This window comes from Kryptolebias marmoratus, linkage group LG24, assembly GCF_001649575.2.
Source record: "Kryptolebias marmoratus isolate JLee-2015 linkage group LG24, ASM164957v2, whole genome shotgun sequence".
Taxonomy (NCBI): Eukaryota; Metazoa; Chordata; class Actinopteri; order Cyprinodontiformes; family Rivulidae; genus Kryptolebias; species Kryptolebias marmoratus.
This window is the reverse complement of record NC_051453.1, coordinates 17461785-17482503: the sequence shown is the minus strand read 5'-3', so window position 1 is coordinate 17482503 and position 20719 is coordinate 17461785. Positions and strand designations below refer to the sequence as shown.

Genomic DNA, 20719 nt, shown 5'->3' with positions numbered 1-20719 from the left:
AAAATTTAATTTAAACATCTACTTTTAACTTTTTAGTAGTAATATTGGTCTAAATCTTGTTTTCCTTAGACTTAATACACATACCCCAGGTGGTACTCAAAATACATTTTTTCCTACTTTTAATTAGAGTGGAGAATGGTTAACAGACATGCTGTTTTTTTTTTTAAAAAACCTTCACACTGCCATTAGTTTCCCATTACATGACGGTTAATAGAAATCTGCTGTTATTAGCAAACTCTACTAGTAGCAGCAGCTAGCTGCAGCACTTCTGGGGCACGTTTGGGGGGAATGCCATTCTGTCAGAATAGCTGCGTAATGCAAAACTGATGGCGGTTTGAAAGTGGAGTTTGATGTTTTAAAACGGCAGTGATCCATTTTGGTTTTGGCTCCACATGGATTAACCATTTGTTGCTTTATTTTACTGATAAACCTAAACTGAGCTTTCCTATCGACATGACGTAAAACAAAAGTCAGACTCTAATTATAAGAATTCGGTGCGTTCACGAGATACTGTGAGTGTTCATGTAATCTCCCGACATCTGGAGCTCAGTAAGTGGTGATGAAGAAGCTGCTGAGCTGCGAGCTTGATGCCATCTGCTGGTGAATGGGGTCAGATGGTGAGGAGGGGATGAGTCAGTGAAGGAGTCTGAGTCTCTGCACTGTGACAGTCTGTGTCCTTCAGCTTGATTCAGAATGAGGCAAATACTGACAACCTAGTAAGTTTCAGGAGGCGTGTGACTGGACTGGACTTCAGGTGGATACTGGGAACCTTTAAAACCTGTTGGTGTGTTAGGAAGAACATTTCTCGAAAGACAAACTCATTCATCACAAAGCACACACCTACCGAAACTATTTATTCAGATATTGCAGGACACCGGTGAATCTCCTTAAGAAGTGGATTTAAACATGTAGCCGAGAGGGCCTCTGATAGGCTGATGCCTCTCCAACGCTGAATTCGAAATGTTTATTTGGATGATCGTGTAAATGAGAACCATTTGATGAACATTATGGTAGCATGCATTTAGAAAGAATGCACAGGAAATACAATGTCTATCAAATGCAAAAAAAACAAATTTTTGACTATTTTTGCTTCCATTTAGTTTAATCTTTGCAATTTATTTCATAAACAATAGCTGACACTTTTGAGCTTAGTGTCTTTACTGTTTTTTTTGTGTACATAGTAAAAAAATACATTGTCTTGGTTTCACAGTAATAAGTTGTGTGGAAAACGCAAGTCTAGGATTGAAAAACTAAATACGATAACAGAGTCCTTATTGTCTGCTATGCAGAACATGTCCCCCTGAGAAAAAGGAAGTCAAAAGTATCAACCGCTGAGCATTTTAAGATGTTTTCTCTCAGAATAAAAAAAAAGCATAAAGGCTCCAAAGAACTATGCATTTCATGCATCATATAAAATATTAGTTCTCTTTTTCAGCATGTGTACAAAATATATTATATATTATTCTGTACAGTAAATTACCATCAATACCACATTCTTAAACCGTGACTATTTTTACACACAGAAAAATAAGAGAGAAAACATCCAAACTGACCAATCATCTGGGTTGTTCTGTGATAGTCTTCACCAGAGTCGAAGGATACGGCTGCAGTCCTGGGTTCGCTGCTGAAACTCTGAGCTCAGGAGGGTTTATTTTGCTGACAGAAGATACTTGTAAAAAAAAAAAGGGAAGCAACCGTGTGTCCAACCAATCACCTCTCGGCCTCTGAGGCATGGTTTCAGTCCTGCATTTTCTGCACATGTAATTAAACGCGGTTAAATTTGTCCAACTTCATTTCTGTTGGGTTTCATTTGCCTCCTGTAGGCTGCAGCGAGGAGCCATCAGACAAACCATCTGATCTATGCTGCTGAGAAGGAAACTCAACTTGATGGACTGGTTTTGATGAAGAAGCGAAAGAGGTTAAGTAAAGTACGAGCTGGACCGTAAAGCTGATGCTAAACGCAAGCTCACTGATTCTGGTGGGGTTGCAGGTATTGAACTGGCAGTGATACCTGTAGGAACTGTGGCTGCTGCTGGGTCAGAGGAGCCTGTCCTGCCTGCATGGTTGAAACTTGTGACTGCTGCTGCTGCTGCTGCTGGGAAACGTTGATGGCCTGTGTCTGGCTCTGCTGAGGAGTGAAGGCTGTCAGCACTTGACCCATAATCATAGTTGTGGGAATCATGACAGTCCCGCATGCCATCTGTTTTGTGACAAGCTGAGGACCTGTAGGAAACCTGCAATAGATGGGAAGTGGGGCAGATCAGGTAAGAATATAACCTCATGAAAACTAGGTCAGGACAGCTGCATGTGGAATGGTTCTGTAGACCCACAACATCCAATTTTTAAAAAAGGGCCAAGTACAACAACTTTTGTTTTTGTGAAAAAGCAAAATGGCAGTGTAGGGAGATTTAAGTGAAGATTTACACCTTATCTGAGCAGCACTGTTGTGTGCGAATGTTGCCACAGCAGGAGTGCTGGGCCCTGCGTTTTGTGCCGGGGTTGTGGGAATTTGAAGCACATTAGCTGGACTTTGCTGACGGATCATCACAGTTTTGTAGAGGGATCCAGAAAGGGGATTTTGTTGAGGCTGCAAAGTTACCGTTGACCGCTGAGACTGAAAGATCAGACAAAACTAGTGAGATAAAATCCAGATGGAAACTGCAACAACAGACAATGTTAGGGTAAGAGTAAACCATGTCAGCATAGGGCTTTTTAAATGAATTTCATTTCAGTTAATCTCACCTGTGAGAGTGCTGGACTCAGTTCTGTTTGGATATTTTGCTGCTGGGTCTTGACAGCCTGCTGCTGCTGTTGTTTTCTACTCTGTAAAGGCCCTGCAGAGACCATCTGGCCCAGCATGTTCTGAGTTCCCCCCTGCTGCTCTGCACTCCTCTGGTCCATCTGAACACCGGCAGAATCATTTGAGATGCACATTTTCAAAGTTGGACACTGATCCAGAAATACAATCTGACAACTAAACATGAATGTACAACTTTATTGCTGCTGAGCAGCACGTTCTCCCACCTGCAGACCTTGTCCCTGCACCCTCTGCAATTCCTGCTTGATCTTCTGCAGCTCGTCCAGCTGCTGTTGAATGTTCACTTCTAGTTTCTTGGCTTTCTCCTCCATTTGGTCTTTCAGGTGCTGGATGACTTCAAACTGGCTGGGGAACGGTGCCGTCTGTTGAAGAGTAAGAGAAAATAAAATGGCACGTAACAAGGTTTTAAGGGCTGTAAAGCATTATTTACAGCACTGACTATGAGTGTGTTTTGATGGCTGTAGTCACAGAGTTTATAGTCTGATTTCTGCTTACTATAGCTTTTCTATACAAGGGAGATTTTGTCTGATACCAACTACAAGACCTGAGTTAGACTTTAAAAAGAAACTCTTTGGTATCGTACCTGGTTGGGAGCTACAAGAGATGCCGTGTTCTCTCCTGTGTTTTGGGAACTTATTGACTGCTGAAATAAACAATACAGACACTAAATAAGTCCTAGTGAAATCCCATGTGGTGAGGTAGTGGACAGCCCTTCCACTGACCTCACTGCTGACTGAAGACCTGCATTGTGATGACCTTTCTTCATCAAAGACAGACTGTTGACCTGGTGTGTTTCTATCTTCTTGAAACATCTTTAGTGAGTCTGAATCCTGGGACTGCTATTAAAAAAATATATATATATTGTCACAAGTTAATAGTCCTTTTCATAATTTCAAAGTAACTAGCGTCAATCAAGTGTCTCACCTCGTTAGCCATGCTGTCAGGTGGTAACTTTTCGATGCCAGGCTTTTGGTGCTGTTTTGTTCTGACTTCAGCATAACTGCAAAGCAAACACACAAGTCCACTAATTAGAATACAAGCAAAAAAAAAAAAAGCGTTTCTTTGATACTTTCAGATCTAAAAACTGAAGCCGGGCAGAGTAACTCTTCCACATACCTTACAACAGTGTGTGTGCAGACGATAAACTCTGGTCTGGAGTTCCACTGATGATAAGTGATGTAGTAATGGGTCTGCAACCAGATCCACTGCTGTCCTTTGGTGAGGAACCTGTAATAGCAGGTCTTTCCTTTGCCATATTGCATCACTGCCCAGAAAAAAAATGGAGTGATAAAAAAGGTTTGAAAATTGAATGAAGCAGCTGACATTTATTGATTAGGAGACTTTACTGATCCCTGAAGAAGTGCGCTCACAGTGTTCGTGACATTTGGCCAGAATCTCCAGGTCGTCTGCGTGGTAGTAGTCATAGCCGGAGGTACCCAGGACCTCGAATGGGAGATAACCTATGATGGGTGGAGCTCTGGGAAAAAGTTAAGAGATAGTAAGTTATTCAGTAAAACTTGTCAGAAAGCCAAACTAAACACTCTGTCCCAACTTAATATAGTTCCTTAGTTAGCTTTTATGATAAAAATACCCCTAATATATAAAATTATTTTCCCCTAAATGATTCAAAATTGCATACTTTAGGAACCTGGGACATTAATTATGTGCTAACTAACTGATAGATTTGAATCCTGGTCCAGTATATGTTCTAAAAAGAGTCTCCGTAACGACTCGTGAGCCTCTGACTGGACAGTCAGCAGCGCCGCCTGAATCACTGAGGGAAAATACTCCTCATTGTTCGCAGGTCGGACTGTCCTTACTGTCTAATTACTTTCTCTGGATCCACAACATGTAGGAAAAACTGACTGACAGCATTGATGAGGCAGGGTAAACATGGATGTCACACAATAAGAGACAAACAGTAACAGAAATACAGGGGGGGAGAACTCCAACAACAAAAACAGATTTGAATACCTGTGGTCCAGGAAGAGAAATTTCCACTCTAAACTATGTCTGGAGGTGAATTCCTCATTATGCTCCTTCACAGTGCACATCTCCTGTATTGAAAAAAAACAGAAAATGGTCTTATATCTACAGCCCTTCAAAAGGACAAATACACTTTAAGTTTTTCAAAGTTTAAAACAAATATTTGTAGGAAGTCAATGCTACTGATGTCAGGGAACGCCAAAACATCAATTCTTAAAAGGGATTGTTCAGGTATTTTGACGTGGGGTTTCTGTAGAAAGTTTCCGCCCATCCGTCCGTCTTCTTTACCTGCTGGTTCCTGTTCAGGGTGGCAGGGAGCTGCGTCCATCTCCTGTTGTAGATAGCTTTTTGAACAACCTCAGTTTGGATCAAACTGATGAGCTAACGGCTAGTCTGAGCGAGGCTAAGAACAAAGTGTACCGCTGCATTGTGAAACAACTTTGTTCTCAGAGGTTTGGACTAATCAGAACTCGCTTTTTTAAAAAGCTTGATGTGTAAAATTGAATGCAAGTAAGTTGGACAAAAAAAGAATGCCAAGTGATGATTCTCACCTTTATAAACTGTGGCTTGGCTAACCTCACAGTCGCAACGAAACCCATTCTGTCCTCAGAAGCGGAGTGAAGCGATCGCTCCATTGATCCATCCAGACCGATTTGGGTACAGTTAGGCACTGATGACAAATTCGAGCACAAAAATAAGTTCAACCGTTAAAAGGGGAAAAAAAACTCTTTAGCAGCCCAACTTACCATTTTTCAGGGATTTGAAGTTTCCTATAAACTTGACATATTCATAGACAGGAGGTTCATTCGGGTCGACTGCCCATCTAAGCATATGGCAACAGAACTCAAGCTGATTTCTTGCTGGAAAAACAACATGCAAAAACAGAATTTTACAAAATCATTACTAGTTTGAATAAGTACATTTTGAAAATAAAATAATAAATTACTAGAAAAGTTGTGACGCGATTGAAAAATCCCTCACTTCTGAGATATTCTGGTGTTGGCGTCTCTCCCTCCATGACATAAGAGGACAAAGCCTTGTTGACATCAGAACGCTCTGCCACAGGCAAGAAGGTAAACAGGTTCTGACCAACAAGATCAGACTGAAAGACACAATATGAAGCCTTGAGAACATGCTGAGTAGCAAACAAGTGACACAGGCTGTTAAAAGCGTTGTAATCTTTTCTCTTCAGAAGCTGAGCAGTCTGTACTCACAGGTAGGTACTCTAGAAGAGAGGTCACATTCTCAGAAACATACATTATGTTTCCATTCGTCATAACAGCGAGAACAAATCCATCGAAGGCCTGAACGATAAAACATTTAGCTTCATGTTGTAGACGTTTCTGCAGGGAAACGATAAAGTGCACAAACAGCCTCACCTCCAACACCAGCTGAGTGAACTCTTCATTACTAAAAAACGAAGGTTTCCAGTCTTCTCTGACCTCCGTGGATTCGGACTGAGCAGTGATCTCTGACAAAACAGACGAACCATGGAGCTCAAAGCATCTCAAAAGCTCAACAGATTTCTGGCAGCCCTGACTGTTTTCTTACCCTTGTGTTTGTGCAGAAAGTCGATGCTTTTCTCCAAAATAGTTTTTTTGTTCAGCTTGCAGGTGTTGCCGGGCAACATGGTGGCCAATTGCCTGAGGAAGATATTGAAGTCATCTCTGCGTTTCTTCTCAGACTTTTTGCGGGATACCCTGTTGGTTTCGACATTGAAAGAATGACATTTTATTTTCATAATATAGATTTGGCCTTTGTTTAAACCTCTGACCTTAACTGCACAAAGACTTGACCTAAAGGCTAGTAATATTTAACTATTTCCTTTTCTTTTTTTTTTAGATATGAACAGTGTGCTTTAGGATCAAATCACAAACAACTCCAGAAAATAAAAAGCAATTCAACACTGTTTATTTGGTTTAACTAATCATTTTAGTGTTTTCATTACAAGAACATTGAATTTTAGTATTTCACTGCTTTCATCTCTCATTAGCTGCAGTGATAGTACAGTTTTCCAACATTACAAGCTTTAAAGTTGAAGTTAAGCTGGAAAGATGATGGAGAATTACATGTTTGGATGCAGTTTACAATCTGCAACATTTCTGAACTTAAGTTCCACAGTGTCAGATACCAATGTTATGAAATTATCATTATTTAAAATATTTAACTCACCGGTCTTTCCTTGAAGTCATCTTGTATGCTGTTCAGGGTTGCAACGATGGCGTGTTGTCTTTTAATCGTGAGGTAGACATTTGTGGCTTAACCCTTAAAGAGAATGATCGTGTGAAATGTCAACTCGGCGCAGTCTCGTGATTCATAAATAAAACCACTGAAATAGGTCAAAACCAAATGTTGACTAGATGAATGGACAATCTACACAAGTGGACACAAGCTGTCGTTCGGGTCAATCTTCAGCTGGGAACCCTTGCATCCTGATATTAATGCTGACTTTGATATTAAACACTGCTGCAGACCAAGCCAAGTCTTTCAGAGTGACAGGAAACCCTGCCGTCTACACACTACATATTCAACAAAGTGCTACCCGACCTGAAACTTTACCACTATCTTAGCAGACGTGACTGATGTTGCTTCACTACAGGCATTGCCTGATGTCACTGCTTTGGCTCGCTGCACACTGGATTGATCTAAATTTGATAGCGAAGAAGGCAGCTTTTGCTCCCCCCCCCCAAACATCCGAGGAAAACGGCCAAATTGAGTGAAGTGAAGTGAAATTTATTTATATAGCACTTTTCAGCAGCAAGGCGATCCAAAGTGCTTTACAACACAGAAACAACAATCAGGTACAGACAGAAATACATAAACATGAATAACCTTTCCTCTAAGAGGAAGCATTTGAACAAAAGTAATTTTAGCTAATAGCAAGATTAGCCCAAGCATGCCCGGGGAGAACATGCAAACTCCACACAGAAAGGCCCCATGCTGGGAGGTGATCCTGCAACCTTCTCACTGTGAGGCGACAGCTGTAACCACTGTCCCGCCTTGCCACTTAAATGTGACCAATATGAGGTAAAAATAAGAGATAAGGGAAAAAAATTAACCTTTACTGAAGCAATACTTTCAGCCCAAAGTGTGTTGTACAACTGGTTGTGTAACCACATTATTGTCTGTGTTTCAGTTAACTTGCTGGTGCAATGACCTACTTTCCTCCTGCTCCTCCTCTTATCATAAAACTTAATTACATTTCATTTCTCACCAATGCCACATTATGCTGTCGTCACAAAAACAACCACAAAACTTTTTTAATTTGAACACATGAACACAACGCCAGGCAAGCACCTTTGCAGCTTTAAAGGTGTGAGAAGGGAATCAATCTGCCTCCATCTCATGTTTCCTCATTAAATCGCATCATATGCAAAAACGTCCTGAAGTGTGCCGGCTCCTCCAGGCCTGAACGTAAGGAGGGATAAAGGAATAATAAAGACGTGCTGTTGATCTAAAAATGACCACATATCAGATTTAAGCATTTACTGTTACATGCTGTATGAATCAACGACCAGGTCTTTCAGATAAACGCAAAGAATTTTGATCGTCTCTCAAGACATCAAGACAAACTGGTAACACTTGTTCTTTTTCTAGAGCTCATACAGCATCGTTGAATGTATTGACCGAGTGGCATGTATGTGGGTGTGTGGCAGCTCGAATATAAGGCAGCATAGCTCGGAGGACATAAATAGTTTTGTGGTGTCTTTTGTCACGCACTACGCCACACCCAGCACTGAGTATCAAGGCCACCTGATTTTTATAACCTCAACAAACACAACACATTTTGATACCATTACTGGTACCAATTTATTGTCCACAAATCATCATCAGAATCAGTCTAAAATACAATTCTTAAATAGGCAGCAATAGTAAGGAACTTCCTGGGACTTTTGTTCTCACACCGGGCTGAAGCTGAAGACTTGCTCTGATTGGCTGTAAATTTTCATATTATTCCTTTGTGGATAACACACAAGCGAAGCAGTTCAAATGTTTTATTTCATCTGAGTTGAGAAATTAATGAATGAATTAGCTTGATCACTGCCTGACCCAGTTAGCTATAGCGCTACCATGCGTTGTTCACATAGAGGACGAACGGGTTGTGAGGGTACAGGTGACCTTCCTACACTGAGAGGCCAGCACACCAAGTGTGCCAACAGGCAACACTACAGCAGCAACAAAATAGCATCCCTCCATAACCGATACTCTCTTTGTTATGCAGAGGGAAAAAAAATGAACGGACAACAAAGAAAGGAACTGCATACAATAAATAACGGTCAACCTGAGCAGCACTGCTCTGCAAACACACCATGCTTTTCTTTCATGCAGTACTTTTCATTGGACATGATTTAGAGGGAACCAGTTATTGGCAGTCTCCTCCATCTAGGGCGGGCTGATATGACCAAAAATTTATCACACGAATTCTAAAGTTTTATTGCGATGTACAATACGTCCTCTATATTGTGGCGTTTTTAAATCCTCCGTAAGTCACCGTGTTAACGTTTAACTCAACACTACACCTTAAGGCAGTGGTCTACTGTGACTCACAGGGCTGATGTTAAAGTTTAATAATATCTAGCCTTCCTTTAAGGAATGCATATTGCCTGCCACCTTTCATGTGTGAGCTTTCTACTAAAATCCTTTTATGTTGAGAAATGACTCGGTTGAACCATTTTGTACAAACCTTGTAGGTAGGTAGGTACATTTATTTATATAGCACTTTTCAGCACGAGGCAACTCAAAGTGCTTTACAACACAAGAACAAAATTACAGACAGAGTTACAGAACATGATAATGAAACAAAATTACAGACAGGTACAAGATACAATGATAACTAATAATAATTGTAGAGGAAACCTCACATCAAACAGGGTTGATGCCAATAGTTAATACCAATGTTTCAAGCAAAGACGTTGCACATTGTGTAGAGGACGACTCTCAGATATTACTACATCACATTTTAGCTCAGTATTGTAAAATTGTTTTGAATTATAGCTATTTTGGGGGGCTGACTCCAAAAGTTAATCAGTTGTCAATGTCCATCCAATAATTACTCTCTAAAAGTTTATTTTGTACACTGGTTCCTGAGGGAGGTAAGACATTTAAACAGCAGAAGTCCTATTATTTGTGCCATGTAACATGAACACTAATGTGAATAAAAAAACAAGTTATACGTTCTTTATGGATATAAACACTGTTTGTACTTGAACAAGACTGTTATGGGGCGACTGTGGATCAGTGGTTAGAGCGATAATTCTCCAATCAGAGAGTTTGAGGTTTGATTCCCGGCAGCAGTCACATGTCAAAGTGTCCCTGAGCAAGAAACTGAACCCCTGATTTCCTCTGATGTGCCCCATCAGTGTAAGAGTGGAGTTTAAAGCGCTGATTAAACTCTACAGATGATTTACTAAGATTAGCTTTATTGAGATGCAGCAGAGTGCTGTATGAATGTATGTGGATCAGTGAATGAGGGCCCAGATTATGTTGTAAAGCACTTTGAGTGGCCTGGTTAGCTAGAAATGTGCTATAAAAGTACCGTCCATTTACACATTGTTATAACAAATTAAAATACAGAAGATCCTTCCTGACAGAAATCCTCAAACCACCACAAAAAAAAAAAACAATTCAAAGTTAAAGGTTGCTCCAGACGTCACTCCAGACCATCAGAAACATATCCCGAAAGCTGTCTAGATGATTTCATTTTTGTCTAACACTGGAACCCAGTCCACTCCCCAAAATAATTTGCAGCTTTGTAATGACTTAATATGAAATCATACTAAACAACGTTAAACTTGTACAACCCAACCATGGATTAAAACGGACCTTTCTGTGAAACTTTAACCCCCAAACTACAGACAGCACTGTCTGATATTACATGACTAAATATAGTCAGGTAGCATAGCAACCCTTGTGTTTTCTTCACCATCCACGTCACAGCCTGATACTGAGAGCAGGGGATTCGTGGACTCTAAATGATCTCAGGTGTAACAAAACAAACCACAGTTGTCAAAAAAAAAAAGAAACCCACTTGCCGCTGGTAACCATCTCCCCCCCTACCTCCTCTACGGTTTACAACAGGCAGATTAGGAGCAGATAAAGAAAATAAATTTTGCCTTTGGTGTTGGGAAATATTTAGGTAAATTATAAGCACTTTTTAACAACCTACACAGTGGCAGCCAATGAGGTCAGCTTTAACATACACACTAACATATTTCCTGGAAGAGTCAGCTCAGGATAGTAATTTTACGTTGATTTATTATGTAAGCACTTTAATCCACAACGTGAAACTGTTAGCATCTCAAAAAAACCACCACGCTGCTAAAGACTCGCACAGAGCGAAGTCTCCCCACTGAGCCGCCAGCTGTGTTTCCACTTACTGCGCACACTGCCACAGGCCCAGGAGCACAAAAGCAGCCCCTGTTTTGCTTTTTCACTCCACAGCATACAGACGGGATGATTTGAGCAGCCAGCAGCAGAGGCTGGCAGATGCCCCGCTGCTGGTCGCCTGTCCATGGGGAGCAGGACCTCTGCTGGGGGCCTCATCCCGATGCCAAGTGGGTCGCTGGAGTTCAGGAGGACGAAGGCAGGACAGGAGAAATGTTCGAGAACGGCTAGACTCGGAGCTGTAAGGCTGTTGTTAAAAATATGTCCGACTTGAATAACACCTTTATTCATCTCTAAATGCTGATGATAACCAGACACCAAATCCATAAAAGACAAGCAGTCAAGTTTAAAACAAAGTGACATTTTGAATTAACTTTGCTTTATGTGTTAATTCACGTTTATTACTATAAGAAAACATATTTTTTTCTTATTCTATGCACATTAGCATGTTACCCAACCCTGTTCTGTTAAATGTAGTTGAGCTCAGAAAACAGGAGATTTAAGACTTTAAATAATCATTATTCAGAAACTAAACCACTAAGCAGAAGTGCAGAGATGATTTTAGTTGTCGCCATTGGCATGCAAACAAATTATTGCTAAATCAGCAGATGGAAAATAAACTCCAATAATTAATATTTATCAATTTAGATTTTTTTTTTTTTAATTCTGTCTCATCTTGGAAATATCTTGCTTTAATTTACACTTTTCAACATCATATCCATGGTGGTAAAATTGACTTTGGCTACAGGCAGATGCTTAAGACTACGTCTTAGTAGTCTTTAAGCATCTTTTATTCTTTTATAAGATTTTGTTATTTTCCACTATAAAAAGCTTAGTACAGTCAGTAGAATTTTATCTTCCCCCAAAAATATAAACTTACATCGTCACAATTTAGCAGAATGTTAAAGGCTTAACTGGACTACAAACGACTCGGACCCTTTCTTTGGCAAATGATGATGCAGGTAGACAGTGACACCCACATCAGCTGCCTGATGGGGTCTCGTCAGTCACTCCACGTCCTTTCGTAATTTGTCGTTCCCCCCAGCTCTGCGTCATCAGGATACCGTTGTGGTAATTTGTGAACGGTATCAGGAGTGTGCATTTGAAAGCATCAATATCAGGCAATACAGCATGTTGTTAGAGTTGTTTTGAATTCATAAAAGTGGGAGGAAAGACAATCATTTCCCCTTTCTGAACGTTCAAAAACTAACACCGCAAAGTGTCTGAGCGGCAAACGACCACACAACTGGCACCATAGCTAAGCAGCAACCAAACAGCCAATGCTACTGCTAGCAACAACAAGATGGTGGAAGAGGCTACAAATGATTTTCTACAGAGGTATGCCTGGTACTCATTTTACTGCTCAGCTGAACCTCTAATTTAAGCACCAGCTTGCAATCAGGTTGACAAATGTAAATACAGATTTAACTGTTTAAGTGAGAAGTGTAATCTGCCATGCATATAGGTACCGGGGTTGGAAAGTATCCATTGTTCATTAATAGTAATCCAATCTTAAATTATGCCATAGTATCAAATATTACAGTCTGTCTGGAAAGACTTATGTTGTCTTATTACTACATGTAATTTAGGGCACAGAAAAAGGTTTTAATTACGTATTACCTGTTTTTAAATGAAAGTATTATCTTTTCATGGCAGTTGCATCATGAAACAAATGGTCTTAAATAAGTAAATGAGGGATTGCTTTATAACTAAATTCCTCTACTGTGAACTCATCTGTATAACTCTACAGAACAGATAAAGAGAAACTCGGTTTATAGACAAACAAAAGACACAAATTGCTGAATCAGAGATAAAACATCTGGTTCATCCCTGGTATGCTGACCACAACCATTACCATACCAACACCATTGCAGGTAAAAGTGAGAACCACAACCTGATAAGTGTATAACTATTAAAACAACCTTGTGCATAACCACAGCAGCACAGCCCCCTAAATAAAGTCACTAAGTTAACCACAGGAAAATACATCGCCTGATGGTTTGTTAGCAAAGTATAAAGAAAATCAGGCCTGGTTTACAATTGTTGCACACCAATGTAGGTCAGCTTTTTTACGTTTCTTCAAGAATTTCTAGTTTTGTTTCCTTATATGTTAAAAGACTGCATCTTAAGGTGTTGGATTAGTCCCGTCAGTCACCTAAACTCTGGTAAACTGCACATAACACTGCATTCTTTTATTTGTATGTTAGGTCTCAATTATTTCAGCAGTCAACCAGCTTTTTATTCTTTTAAATACAGCTTCAGCAAAAACGATGGAGCTCTGTGATAAACATCAAGTGGTGTGGCAAACTTTCATTGTGCTCTATTGTGAGAACATTCAGGGATAAAATCAACTCTGGGCAAAAACAAATGATCAGACTACATTGTCCAGTCCAATCCATCATAGATGAGATGCTGTCATCAACTCAGTAAAGCAGTATTACTAGTTTTAAATCAGATTTCTCTTCACCTCACTGGCTTACATTACTGTTTCAATTGTACATACAATCTTTTGCCATTATTTTTGAAGAATACGTCTGTCCAAAGACAAAACTGCTGACAAAACCTGTGACTTGCTTTGTCTTCAGGAAGAAAACACCCCCTCAGTCTTCAGAAAAAGGTCAGCCTAACACAAACAATCCTGTGTGACAAAGGGGTTTCTCTGCTACTAATGTTTAAGTACATTAGTAGCAGAGAGCAAGTAGTACAGTAGATTAATCAGGTAAATCACAATTAAATGTCTCCTAAATCAGCAGAGCTGACAGGTGCAAAAACAACAAATTAACGTCAGAGGAGGAAAACCAGACATACCTTTGCAAAAACTATATTTACATACATTAAAATGCTCTAGTTTCTAGTCTACATGTATGTAAAATCAAATGAATTCATGTCATCTTGATCATAAGTTTTATATACACAGCTGCAGCGCATCCATCGGTCTATCTCCTCCCTTCTGACGGGTGACGCCAGCAGGCAAACGAACGTCTACCGCCACCTAGCTTGGATGCTAACGTAAATCACAACAAAATAAAAGCTCCATAGTTTACTACACTGCGACGCATGACACACAAAACTAAATTATCTACTACGTAAGGAAAAAGAGATCCGGCACTTGTGCGCTGGCAAGGAATGCAAAAAATAAAACTTTTAAATGTAGCACAGGACAGCTTAAACTTGTCTGGAATAAGGTGCCACACGTCAGTCAACCCAGTTTTAGCCGGAGCTAACTAGCTAACATGCTGCGTTAGATAAGAATGTGGGTCAGTGGCCGGGCTCCCAAGCAAAAGTGTTTCTTTTCTCTCCTCTTTTTAAGTATGCCGACAGTACGCATGGGGGCTTCACATGGCAGCTTCACTGGTGGAGACATGACACTTACCCCCCGTAGAGCGTCCTCTTTCATTAGGATATTCCTGCAGCTCCGGTGGCGCAGCTGACTGCGCAGCGCAGGCTGAGGAGGCAGTCTGAGCGGAGCTGCAACTGGAGCCAAAGGGGCCTACCGCCGTCCGTCCTCCCGGTTTGACCGGACTGATCAACATTCTCAGCGGTTTACCGCAAACGTGACGAATAAATGTGTCAAAGTAAACTAATTCACTTGTTTCGGTTCATTTTTCATCATATTGCACTAAGTATCTTGCCTAGTAGTTCCTTGTCAGAAAATTGTTTTCGTAAAAGAAAAATATATAAGGACAGATTTTCGTAGATATTTCAGCATACCATATGTAGATATGAGACTTCGAGGTCTGAATACAATATTTTTAATAAAATATTTAAGTTTCGAGACGTATTGGACTTTTTCTACACAGTTCAGTTACTTTACTTCCTGTCTCGAGCGTGGTACTGATTTCCATGGCAACAGACAGCTGTTTAAACTGCAATACCATTTTTGACCACAGAATGGGGTTGAATGGTAATTTGGCGCTGTTGAAAGTTGAAAGAAAATGTGAAACAAATGAAGGAAAATGGCAGATTATTTAATTCTTTTTATTTATATATATCCTTTGTTTTTTATTTATTTTATTGATTTTAGTCACAGTTTAATTTCATTGTTGTTTTGGAAGCGTTGGGGTCAACATAAAGAGAATGGTGTTATACAAACATGGTATATTTATAACTTATACATTCTTTAACTAACATCAAATTCTTGTCATGTCAGCCTCTGAAGCAAAGTGGCCAAATAAAACTTTAAGTGCCAATAATAAGTGGAAGAATACAGGCTAAAGCAGTGTCTAAATAACAAAACAAAAAAAAACATAAAATAAAAAAACATCACGAGGCAATATATCAGTATAGAGCATAAGTGTAACATTTTTATTTAAACATCATTTCCTGTTAAAAACTCTTGTCTGACTGGAAAAAAAAAAAATTTTCTACTCTAACTGCAACTCTTAAACTGTCAGTGGTTTCAGTTGTTTATTCAATTCACCGTGTCACCTGTTTAAACAGAAAACAAGATAAAGAGAACAAAAAATAAATATATATATATACTCAGTCTTTTTGGTCCTTTAGGTGCTGCTGGGACTTCTATCGTTGTGTACTGAACTCAAACTAAACCTTTACTCTGATTACCAGAGAGAAAAGCCTTTTACTATCACAGATATAAACTTTAGTAAGAAATGCACGCATGTTCCTTTATGCTAGAAGTTTGGGCCTGGAATTACTGCACAATAAATAAGGGAATATCTTTACACCCATTGAAGGTAATCACGTCAATGTCTGATCTGATCTGATCACAGCTTGAACTAAGTGATAATGGCGACATCTACTGTCAGTAATCGGAATTGCATGTTTAAGTTCAAACATGCAATTTATATAGAAATTTAAAACAATGATTTTATAATTAGTAAACAGATACCTATTAGTGTAGGATTGATGTAATGACTTTGATTTTTATATAATAATTGTTATTATTGCTGTTAAATATTCCTAAAGTGTGTTCAGCTTACACCACAGGACTTCAAAGTTGTATCTAAATAACAACAATGCCCTGGAAGGCTGCTCTTCCCAATGTGTTGTGAATTGAACCGAATAACCCACACAAAAATTAAAAGTCCGGATAAATGAATAGTATTTTAATGGATGTTCAATGTGCAGATTCGAACATGACTATACAGAGGTGGAAATGGGCTGCGGGTAAAGTCTGGATCTGTCAGTCACGGTGCAGTGGCTCGGGTCTTGGGGTCCGTGTAGTCTCTGTACACTCGTAGATGGAGGTTCTGAAGCACAGTAACAAACACAAATAACACGTGATGAGTAGATATATCAGTGGGGGTTTTGTTGTAATGTGATTTTTTTTTCAGGACAGGCAGAAAGAAACGTGGATCATTACCTTGAATTCATTCATATTCTAAAGACCGTCTTCCATTTCGTGGCTGAAAACAAAAAATTAACATATTTTTAAGTTCATCACATAATGTCAGTTTTGATTTTATTTTATTTTCCTACATGGAGAAACCTTTCCATACCCGGTAGAGGAAGTAGCCTCTGCTCTCGATACCTCCGGGTCCCTGAAGTTCCGCCTGTGCACACACAAAAAGCTGCAGAAATTAACTTTCCGCCAAGTTTTAGTCTCGTCTCCTATTTCCTGACCAGGAAAAACAACACCCTTATCTCTTAAAAGGCAACGGCACCAAAAAGCCCACCCAAACGCTCACATGTGGATTGGACAAAACAAACAGTCTCGTCCACACTTTTCTCTTTATCCACTTTGCTTAAGAGCAACAGATGACGAGTTCACCTTCCAGCTGCCCTAATTTTAGACTATAATTACTCTCAGCTTGGAAATGCAACTAATGTGGAACAGCATTATCAACATGTAAGCTGAAGACTGGGGGGGGCATGTTTAAACCAGAATGAAGCACGCACATTTCAGTATCAACACAAATGCAGCTGTTTCATCAGCTCTTTCTGTGCAGAGCTGACATCAGAAAATGTGCTGAGAAATTACAAAAAAAAAGTGATTTATGATAGTTGCGTCACTGGTTGCATTCATTTGTTTTTTTGCATGCAAAAGCAAAGCATTTTGTTCTACATGTCTTTGTTTTGTTAACAAACGTGAGACTTTTGTAATCAACAACAACACAGAACAATAAATTAAAAAAAACTAAAAAACAACTAGAAGACTGAAAGGGATGCGAGTGGTACATACGTGCATCAAGAGTCCTCTCTCTCTTCTGGTATGGAGTTGAGAAACTAGATGCAGAAGAGGGTGCAACTGAGAGGTCTGACAGACACACACAGACAGAGGCAGACACGCAGACATCAACTGCAGCGAATAGAGTACGCAACATGGGACGTTCAAAAGCTTCCTTCTTGTCTACAAAGAACATGCAACACAGAAATGCAAATGCTTTTTACCTCAAGGCTTCACTTTATTTCGATAAATACATGACACCTTTGTATCCTTATAATCCAGGGTAATTGTTTACGAGGTGGTGTTTTAGTGGGAGAACTGCTGATTGGAGGGAAGTTGTGCTACTGTATAAACCTGAACAACTTCAGAGAAACTACTGAATCACTGAAGGGCTTTTGAAGTTATTCTATCAGTACTATATGAATCAGTACTTCAATAACTCATTATGCCCTTTGAAATAAATTTTGAAACAAAAGCGCACAAATGTATAGCTCAACAAATATATTTAATTTACTAATAATTACATTTTATGAACTACTTTTGGAGGCATGTTAGGCCACACTGATTTGACATTGCTTCATATTTTTTCAGTTCTTACATTTTATAAACAGGTGTTATTTACTAAAATGTTATTCTTAATTTATTAGATTTCGTCATATGCAAATACAATAACAGCAAAGGAACTTTATAAACCTGTACTGATCCGAAAGAAGACATTTTAGTACAAAAAGCAACGTGCATTTACTCATAAGCTTAAGTAAATATACTGAAATGAGTTTTTCATGACGTACTGGTTCTTTAAGGACTAAAATAATAGCCTTTTCTGTTTCATTTAACGCATCAGTTCGTTGTTTCTTTTGTTTCACATTCGTATTGATCATGAACAGGAAAAAGAGGCGTCCGTTTGGAGTTTTTATTTTTTCATGCAACCAAGAAATAAATGTATACTTGTAGCGCCATGCTGCTGCCTCCTTAAACAGAATGGTGTCAGTCATGCTTCACAAACAAAAAGGGAGACAAAAGCCCTGAGATGGGATTCCATTTCCCATCATGTGTCCGTGTATGTCACCATGCACAGATTTTGTTTTATTTTTTTTTTTCTTCTATTGTGTGCACCTGCATGCATTTAGGTTTGCCAAACGATGTGCAGAATATCCAAATTCTTTGCTGCAACAAAGTCGAACTCAGTTCAATAAGCATAAATTAGGTACAAAGAAATGTGAGGGGGGGTTTTCCTTCAGCCAAGCAGCAAACTATAACAGGGCTGTTTCGTCAGGTTTCAGCTTTTCACTTACTTACCCCCTGTGACAACTCGGAAACGTGGGGTCTAGCATAATGGATTAAAAACTGCACATACAGTGCAGGAGGTAAAACAACAACAAAACCCTCACATTACACACACATTACGAATACAGTTCTAGCTTTTGTTACAATATGTTGAAGTCTATTTGAGGAGAGAATAATCCACAGAACAAAACTTACCCTTTTACTATTTTCTGGAACTCTCTGCTCCTGAAATGTTATCAACAAAGAAGAAATAATGGCGATCTTAATCTGACTCATTTGTTAAAAGTCTGCAACAAAAGCACTTTGAAATATGAAAAGCGCACCTTTGATTTCTGAACCAGCATCAAGACACAGAGTTCTCCTAAAACATCAGACGTCTGGAGGAATAACCAGAGAGTTGTCAGAAATAAGCCACATGGGACAAAACGTGTGACATTTGCCTTAAAACCGCGGCTTCTCTGCTTTGTTCGGTCTCACCTACCCTGAACTTCAGGTCTGCGGAGAAGTAGGACGAGCACATGGCGTCTATCTGCGGAAAGGCACAGACCTCGATGAAGGGGAGGGATGGAGAGGAGGAAAAGTAAAAGAGAGAAAAGAGTACCTGGCGAAGTAGCTGTCTCTGATTTGTCGTGACCTGTTGAAGATCTGCTGGGGCGCCTTTTATTTCACATAAAAAACACAGTTAACGCTTCGACTGCAATGACAATTTTTATATTTAATTCAACCACGGTAGTAGTACTTTTTTTTTTTTTGGAATGAGCTAAAAGCTGCAGACAGTCATGATCAACATTTCTAACATCTTTTCACACGATTGCGGAGGATGTCCATTAGCCGGATCAGAGCTCTTACGCAGAGGGAGTTATAACACGCGGTATCACTACATCTGCGTTGGAAAACAAGCACAAATTTATACAGAAAAAAAGAAATGAACTCTTTTACGTTTAACAACTCGTGTGCAGCTTGCAGCACTGACACAAACGATGAATCCTAAAACCTTCGGAGTCATTCTAAGGTCTTTTTGACACGAGGAGATAAGGTGTCAGTCCACATCTACGCTCCTCTCAGTCATTTTTGATGTTAAAGTTGATCTGATCCGATCAGATGGATGGATGGATGGATGGATGGACGGACAGACAGGTGGATGGATGAACTAAGTGGATACTAAAATAAACATAAAATTGATATGTTTTGTTTTGTTTATCTTATACAAGATGGATGGATGGATGGATGAATGGATGGATGGATGGATGGATGGATGGATGGATGGATGGATGGATGGATGGATAGATAGATAGATAGATAGATAGATAGATGGATGGATGGATGGATAGATAGATAGATAGATAGATAGATAGATAGATAGATAGATAGATAGATAGATAGATAGATAGATAGATAGATAGATAGATAGATAGATAGATAGATAGATAGATAGATAGATAGATAGATAGATAGATAGATAGATAGATAGATAGATAGATAGATGTTCAGTTTTTTTTTTTCTCTAACTTCTTCAATAAAAGATAAACAAGCATGCATAGCAGCACAATGTGCGCATGTGGTAGTAAAATGAGTGCAGACTTACTGGCACAGCCCGGGACGGTGAGGATGAGGAGGACTGTGAGGCTGAGGGGACTCATGGCGCTTCTGCTCAGGCTCTGCACGCGGCTGAGGGCTTCGCGCGCCGGCTGGCTGCTTTGGCTCCGGAAGGTCTTCATCTCCTACTCTCAGGCTGCACTTTCTTCTCTTTTGTCTGCGTGTGAGTGATTTTTTTTTTTTTTCCTTTCTGTGTACTTTAAGCTCTTCTGACAATTTCTGGCTCACGTCAGAGAAATATGAAGGCTGGAGCCCCACGCCCTCCTCGGAGGCACGTGGCTGCGTCACTGGAAGCCCCCCGCGCGCGCGGGGAAACTTATTAGATTGGATCAACAGGTTAGCAGAGTGAGGCACTTCAGGGAAATGTGAGCAAGGAAGGGATGAAACTGGGCTAGATGAGGAATGAAACACAGTTGGAAATTGTCTGAGAAGTTTGAAGCGGTGCTCTAAACTTTGTTTGTTTTCTCATTTTTGTTTTACCCAACTGTTTTTCTTAACAAGTCTGCCATTTGTTAGCAATA

The 20719-nt window shown here is 39.7% G+C and overlaps 2 protein-coding genes across 4 annotated transcripts; both read right to left on the bottom strand.

Annotated features, from left to right (window-relative positions):
• Positions 1–1081: 1081 nt before the first annotated feature.
• Positions 1082–14701, bottom strand: clocka (clock circadian regulator a). 3 transcript variants are annotated; one of them, XM_017428736.3, is made up of 18 exons: positions 14562–14701; positions 6977–7069; positions 6356–6504; positions 6184–6275; positions 6019–6108; positions 5786–5906; positions 5551–5664; positions 5356–5474; positions 4793–4875; positions 4189–4295; positions 3935–4082; positions 3743–3818; positions 3541–3657; positions 3402–3461; positions 3025–3180; positions 2743–2901; positions 2427–2614; positions 1082–2234 (listed from the first exon to the last, which is right to left on the bottom strand). In XM_017428736.3, exons 2-18 carry the CDS (start codon positions 6994–6996, stop codon positions 1967–1969), a joined length of 2067 nt encoding a protein of 688 aa, XP_017284225.1. In that variant the 5' UTR covers positions 6997–7069; positions 14562–14701; the 3' UTR covers positions 1082–1966.
• Positions 14702–15218: 517 nt separating this feature from the next.
• Positions 15219–20320, bottom strand: nmu (neuromedin U). The gene is made up of 9 exons (XM_017428769.3): positions 20188–20320; positions 19204–19259; positions 19084–19131; positions 18926–18979; positions 18798–18827; positions 17331–17405; positions 16648–16701; positions 16512–16554; positions 15219–16398 (listed from the first exon to the last, which is right to left on the bottom strand). Exons 1-8 carry the CDS (start codon positions 20318–20320, stop codon positions 16519–16521), a joined length of 486 nt encoding a protein of 161 aa, XP_017284258.1. The 3' UTR covers positions 15219–16398; positions 16512–16518.
• Positions 20321–20719: the final 399 nt, after the last annotated feature.

What these genes read in the sequence shown, in the direction of transcription:
- clocka (XM_017428736.3), bottom strand. Translation starts at nt 6,996, where the DNA reads ATGACTTCAAGGAAAGACCG. An exon ending in AACACCAGAATATCTCAGAA is followed by an intron (nt 5,665 to 5,785) that starts GTGAGGGATTTT and finishes TTGTTTTTCCAG; the next exon opens with CAAGAAATCAGCTTGAGTTC. An exon ending in TGAGTCCAGCACTCTCACAG is followed by an intron (nt 2,615 to 2,742) that starts GTGAGATTAACT and finishes CTGATCTTTCAG; the next exon opens with TCTCAGCGGTCAACGGTAAC.
- nmu (XM_017428769.3), bottom strand. Translation starts at nt 20,320, where the DNA reads ATGAAGACCTTCCGGAGCCAAAGCAGCCAGCCGGCGCGCGAAGCCCTC. An exon ending in AGAGACAGCTACTTCGCCAG is followed by an intron (nt 19,132 to 19,203) that starts GTACTCTTTTCT and finishes GCCTTTCCGCAG; the next exon opens with ATAGACGCCATGTGCTCGTC. An exon ending in CCGCAGACCTGAAGTTCAGG is followed by an intron (nt 18,980 to 19,083) that starts GTAGGTGAGACC and finishes TTATTCCTCCAG; the next exon opens with ACGTCTGATGTTTTAGGAGA.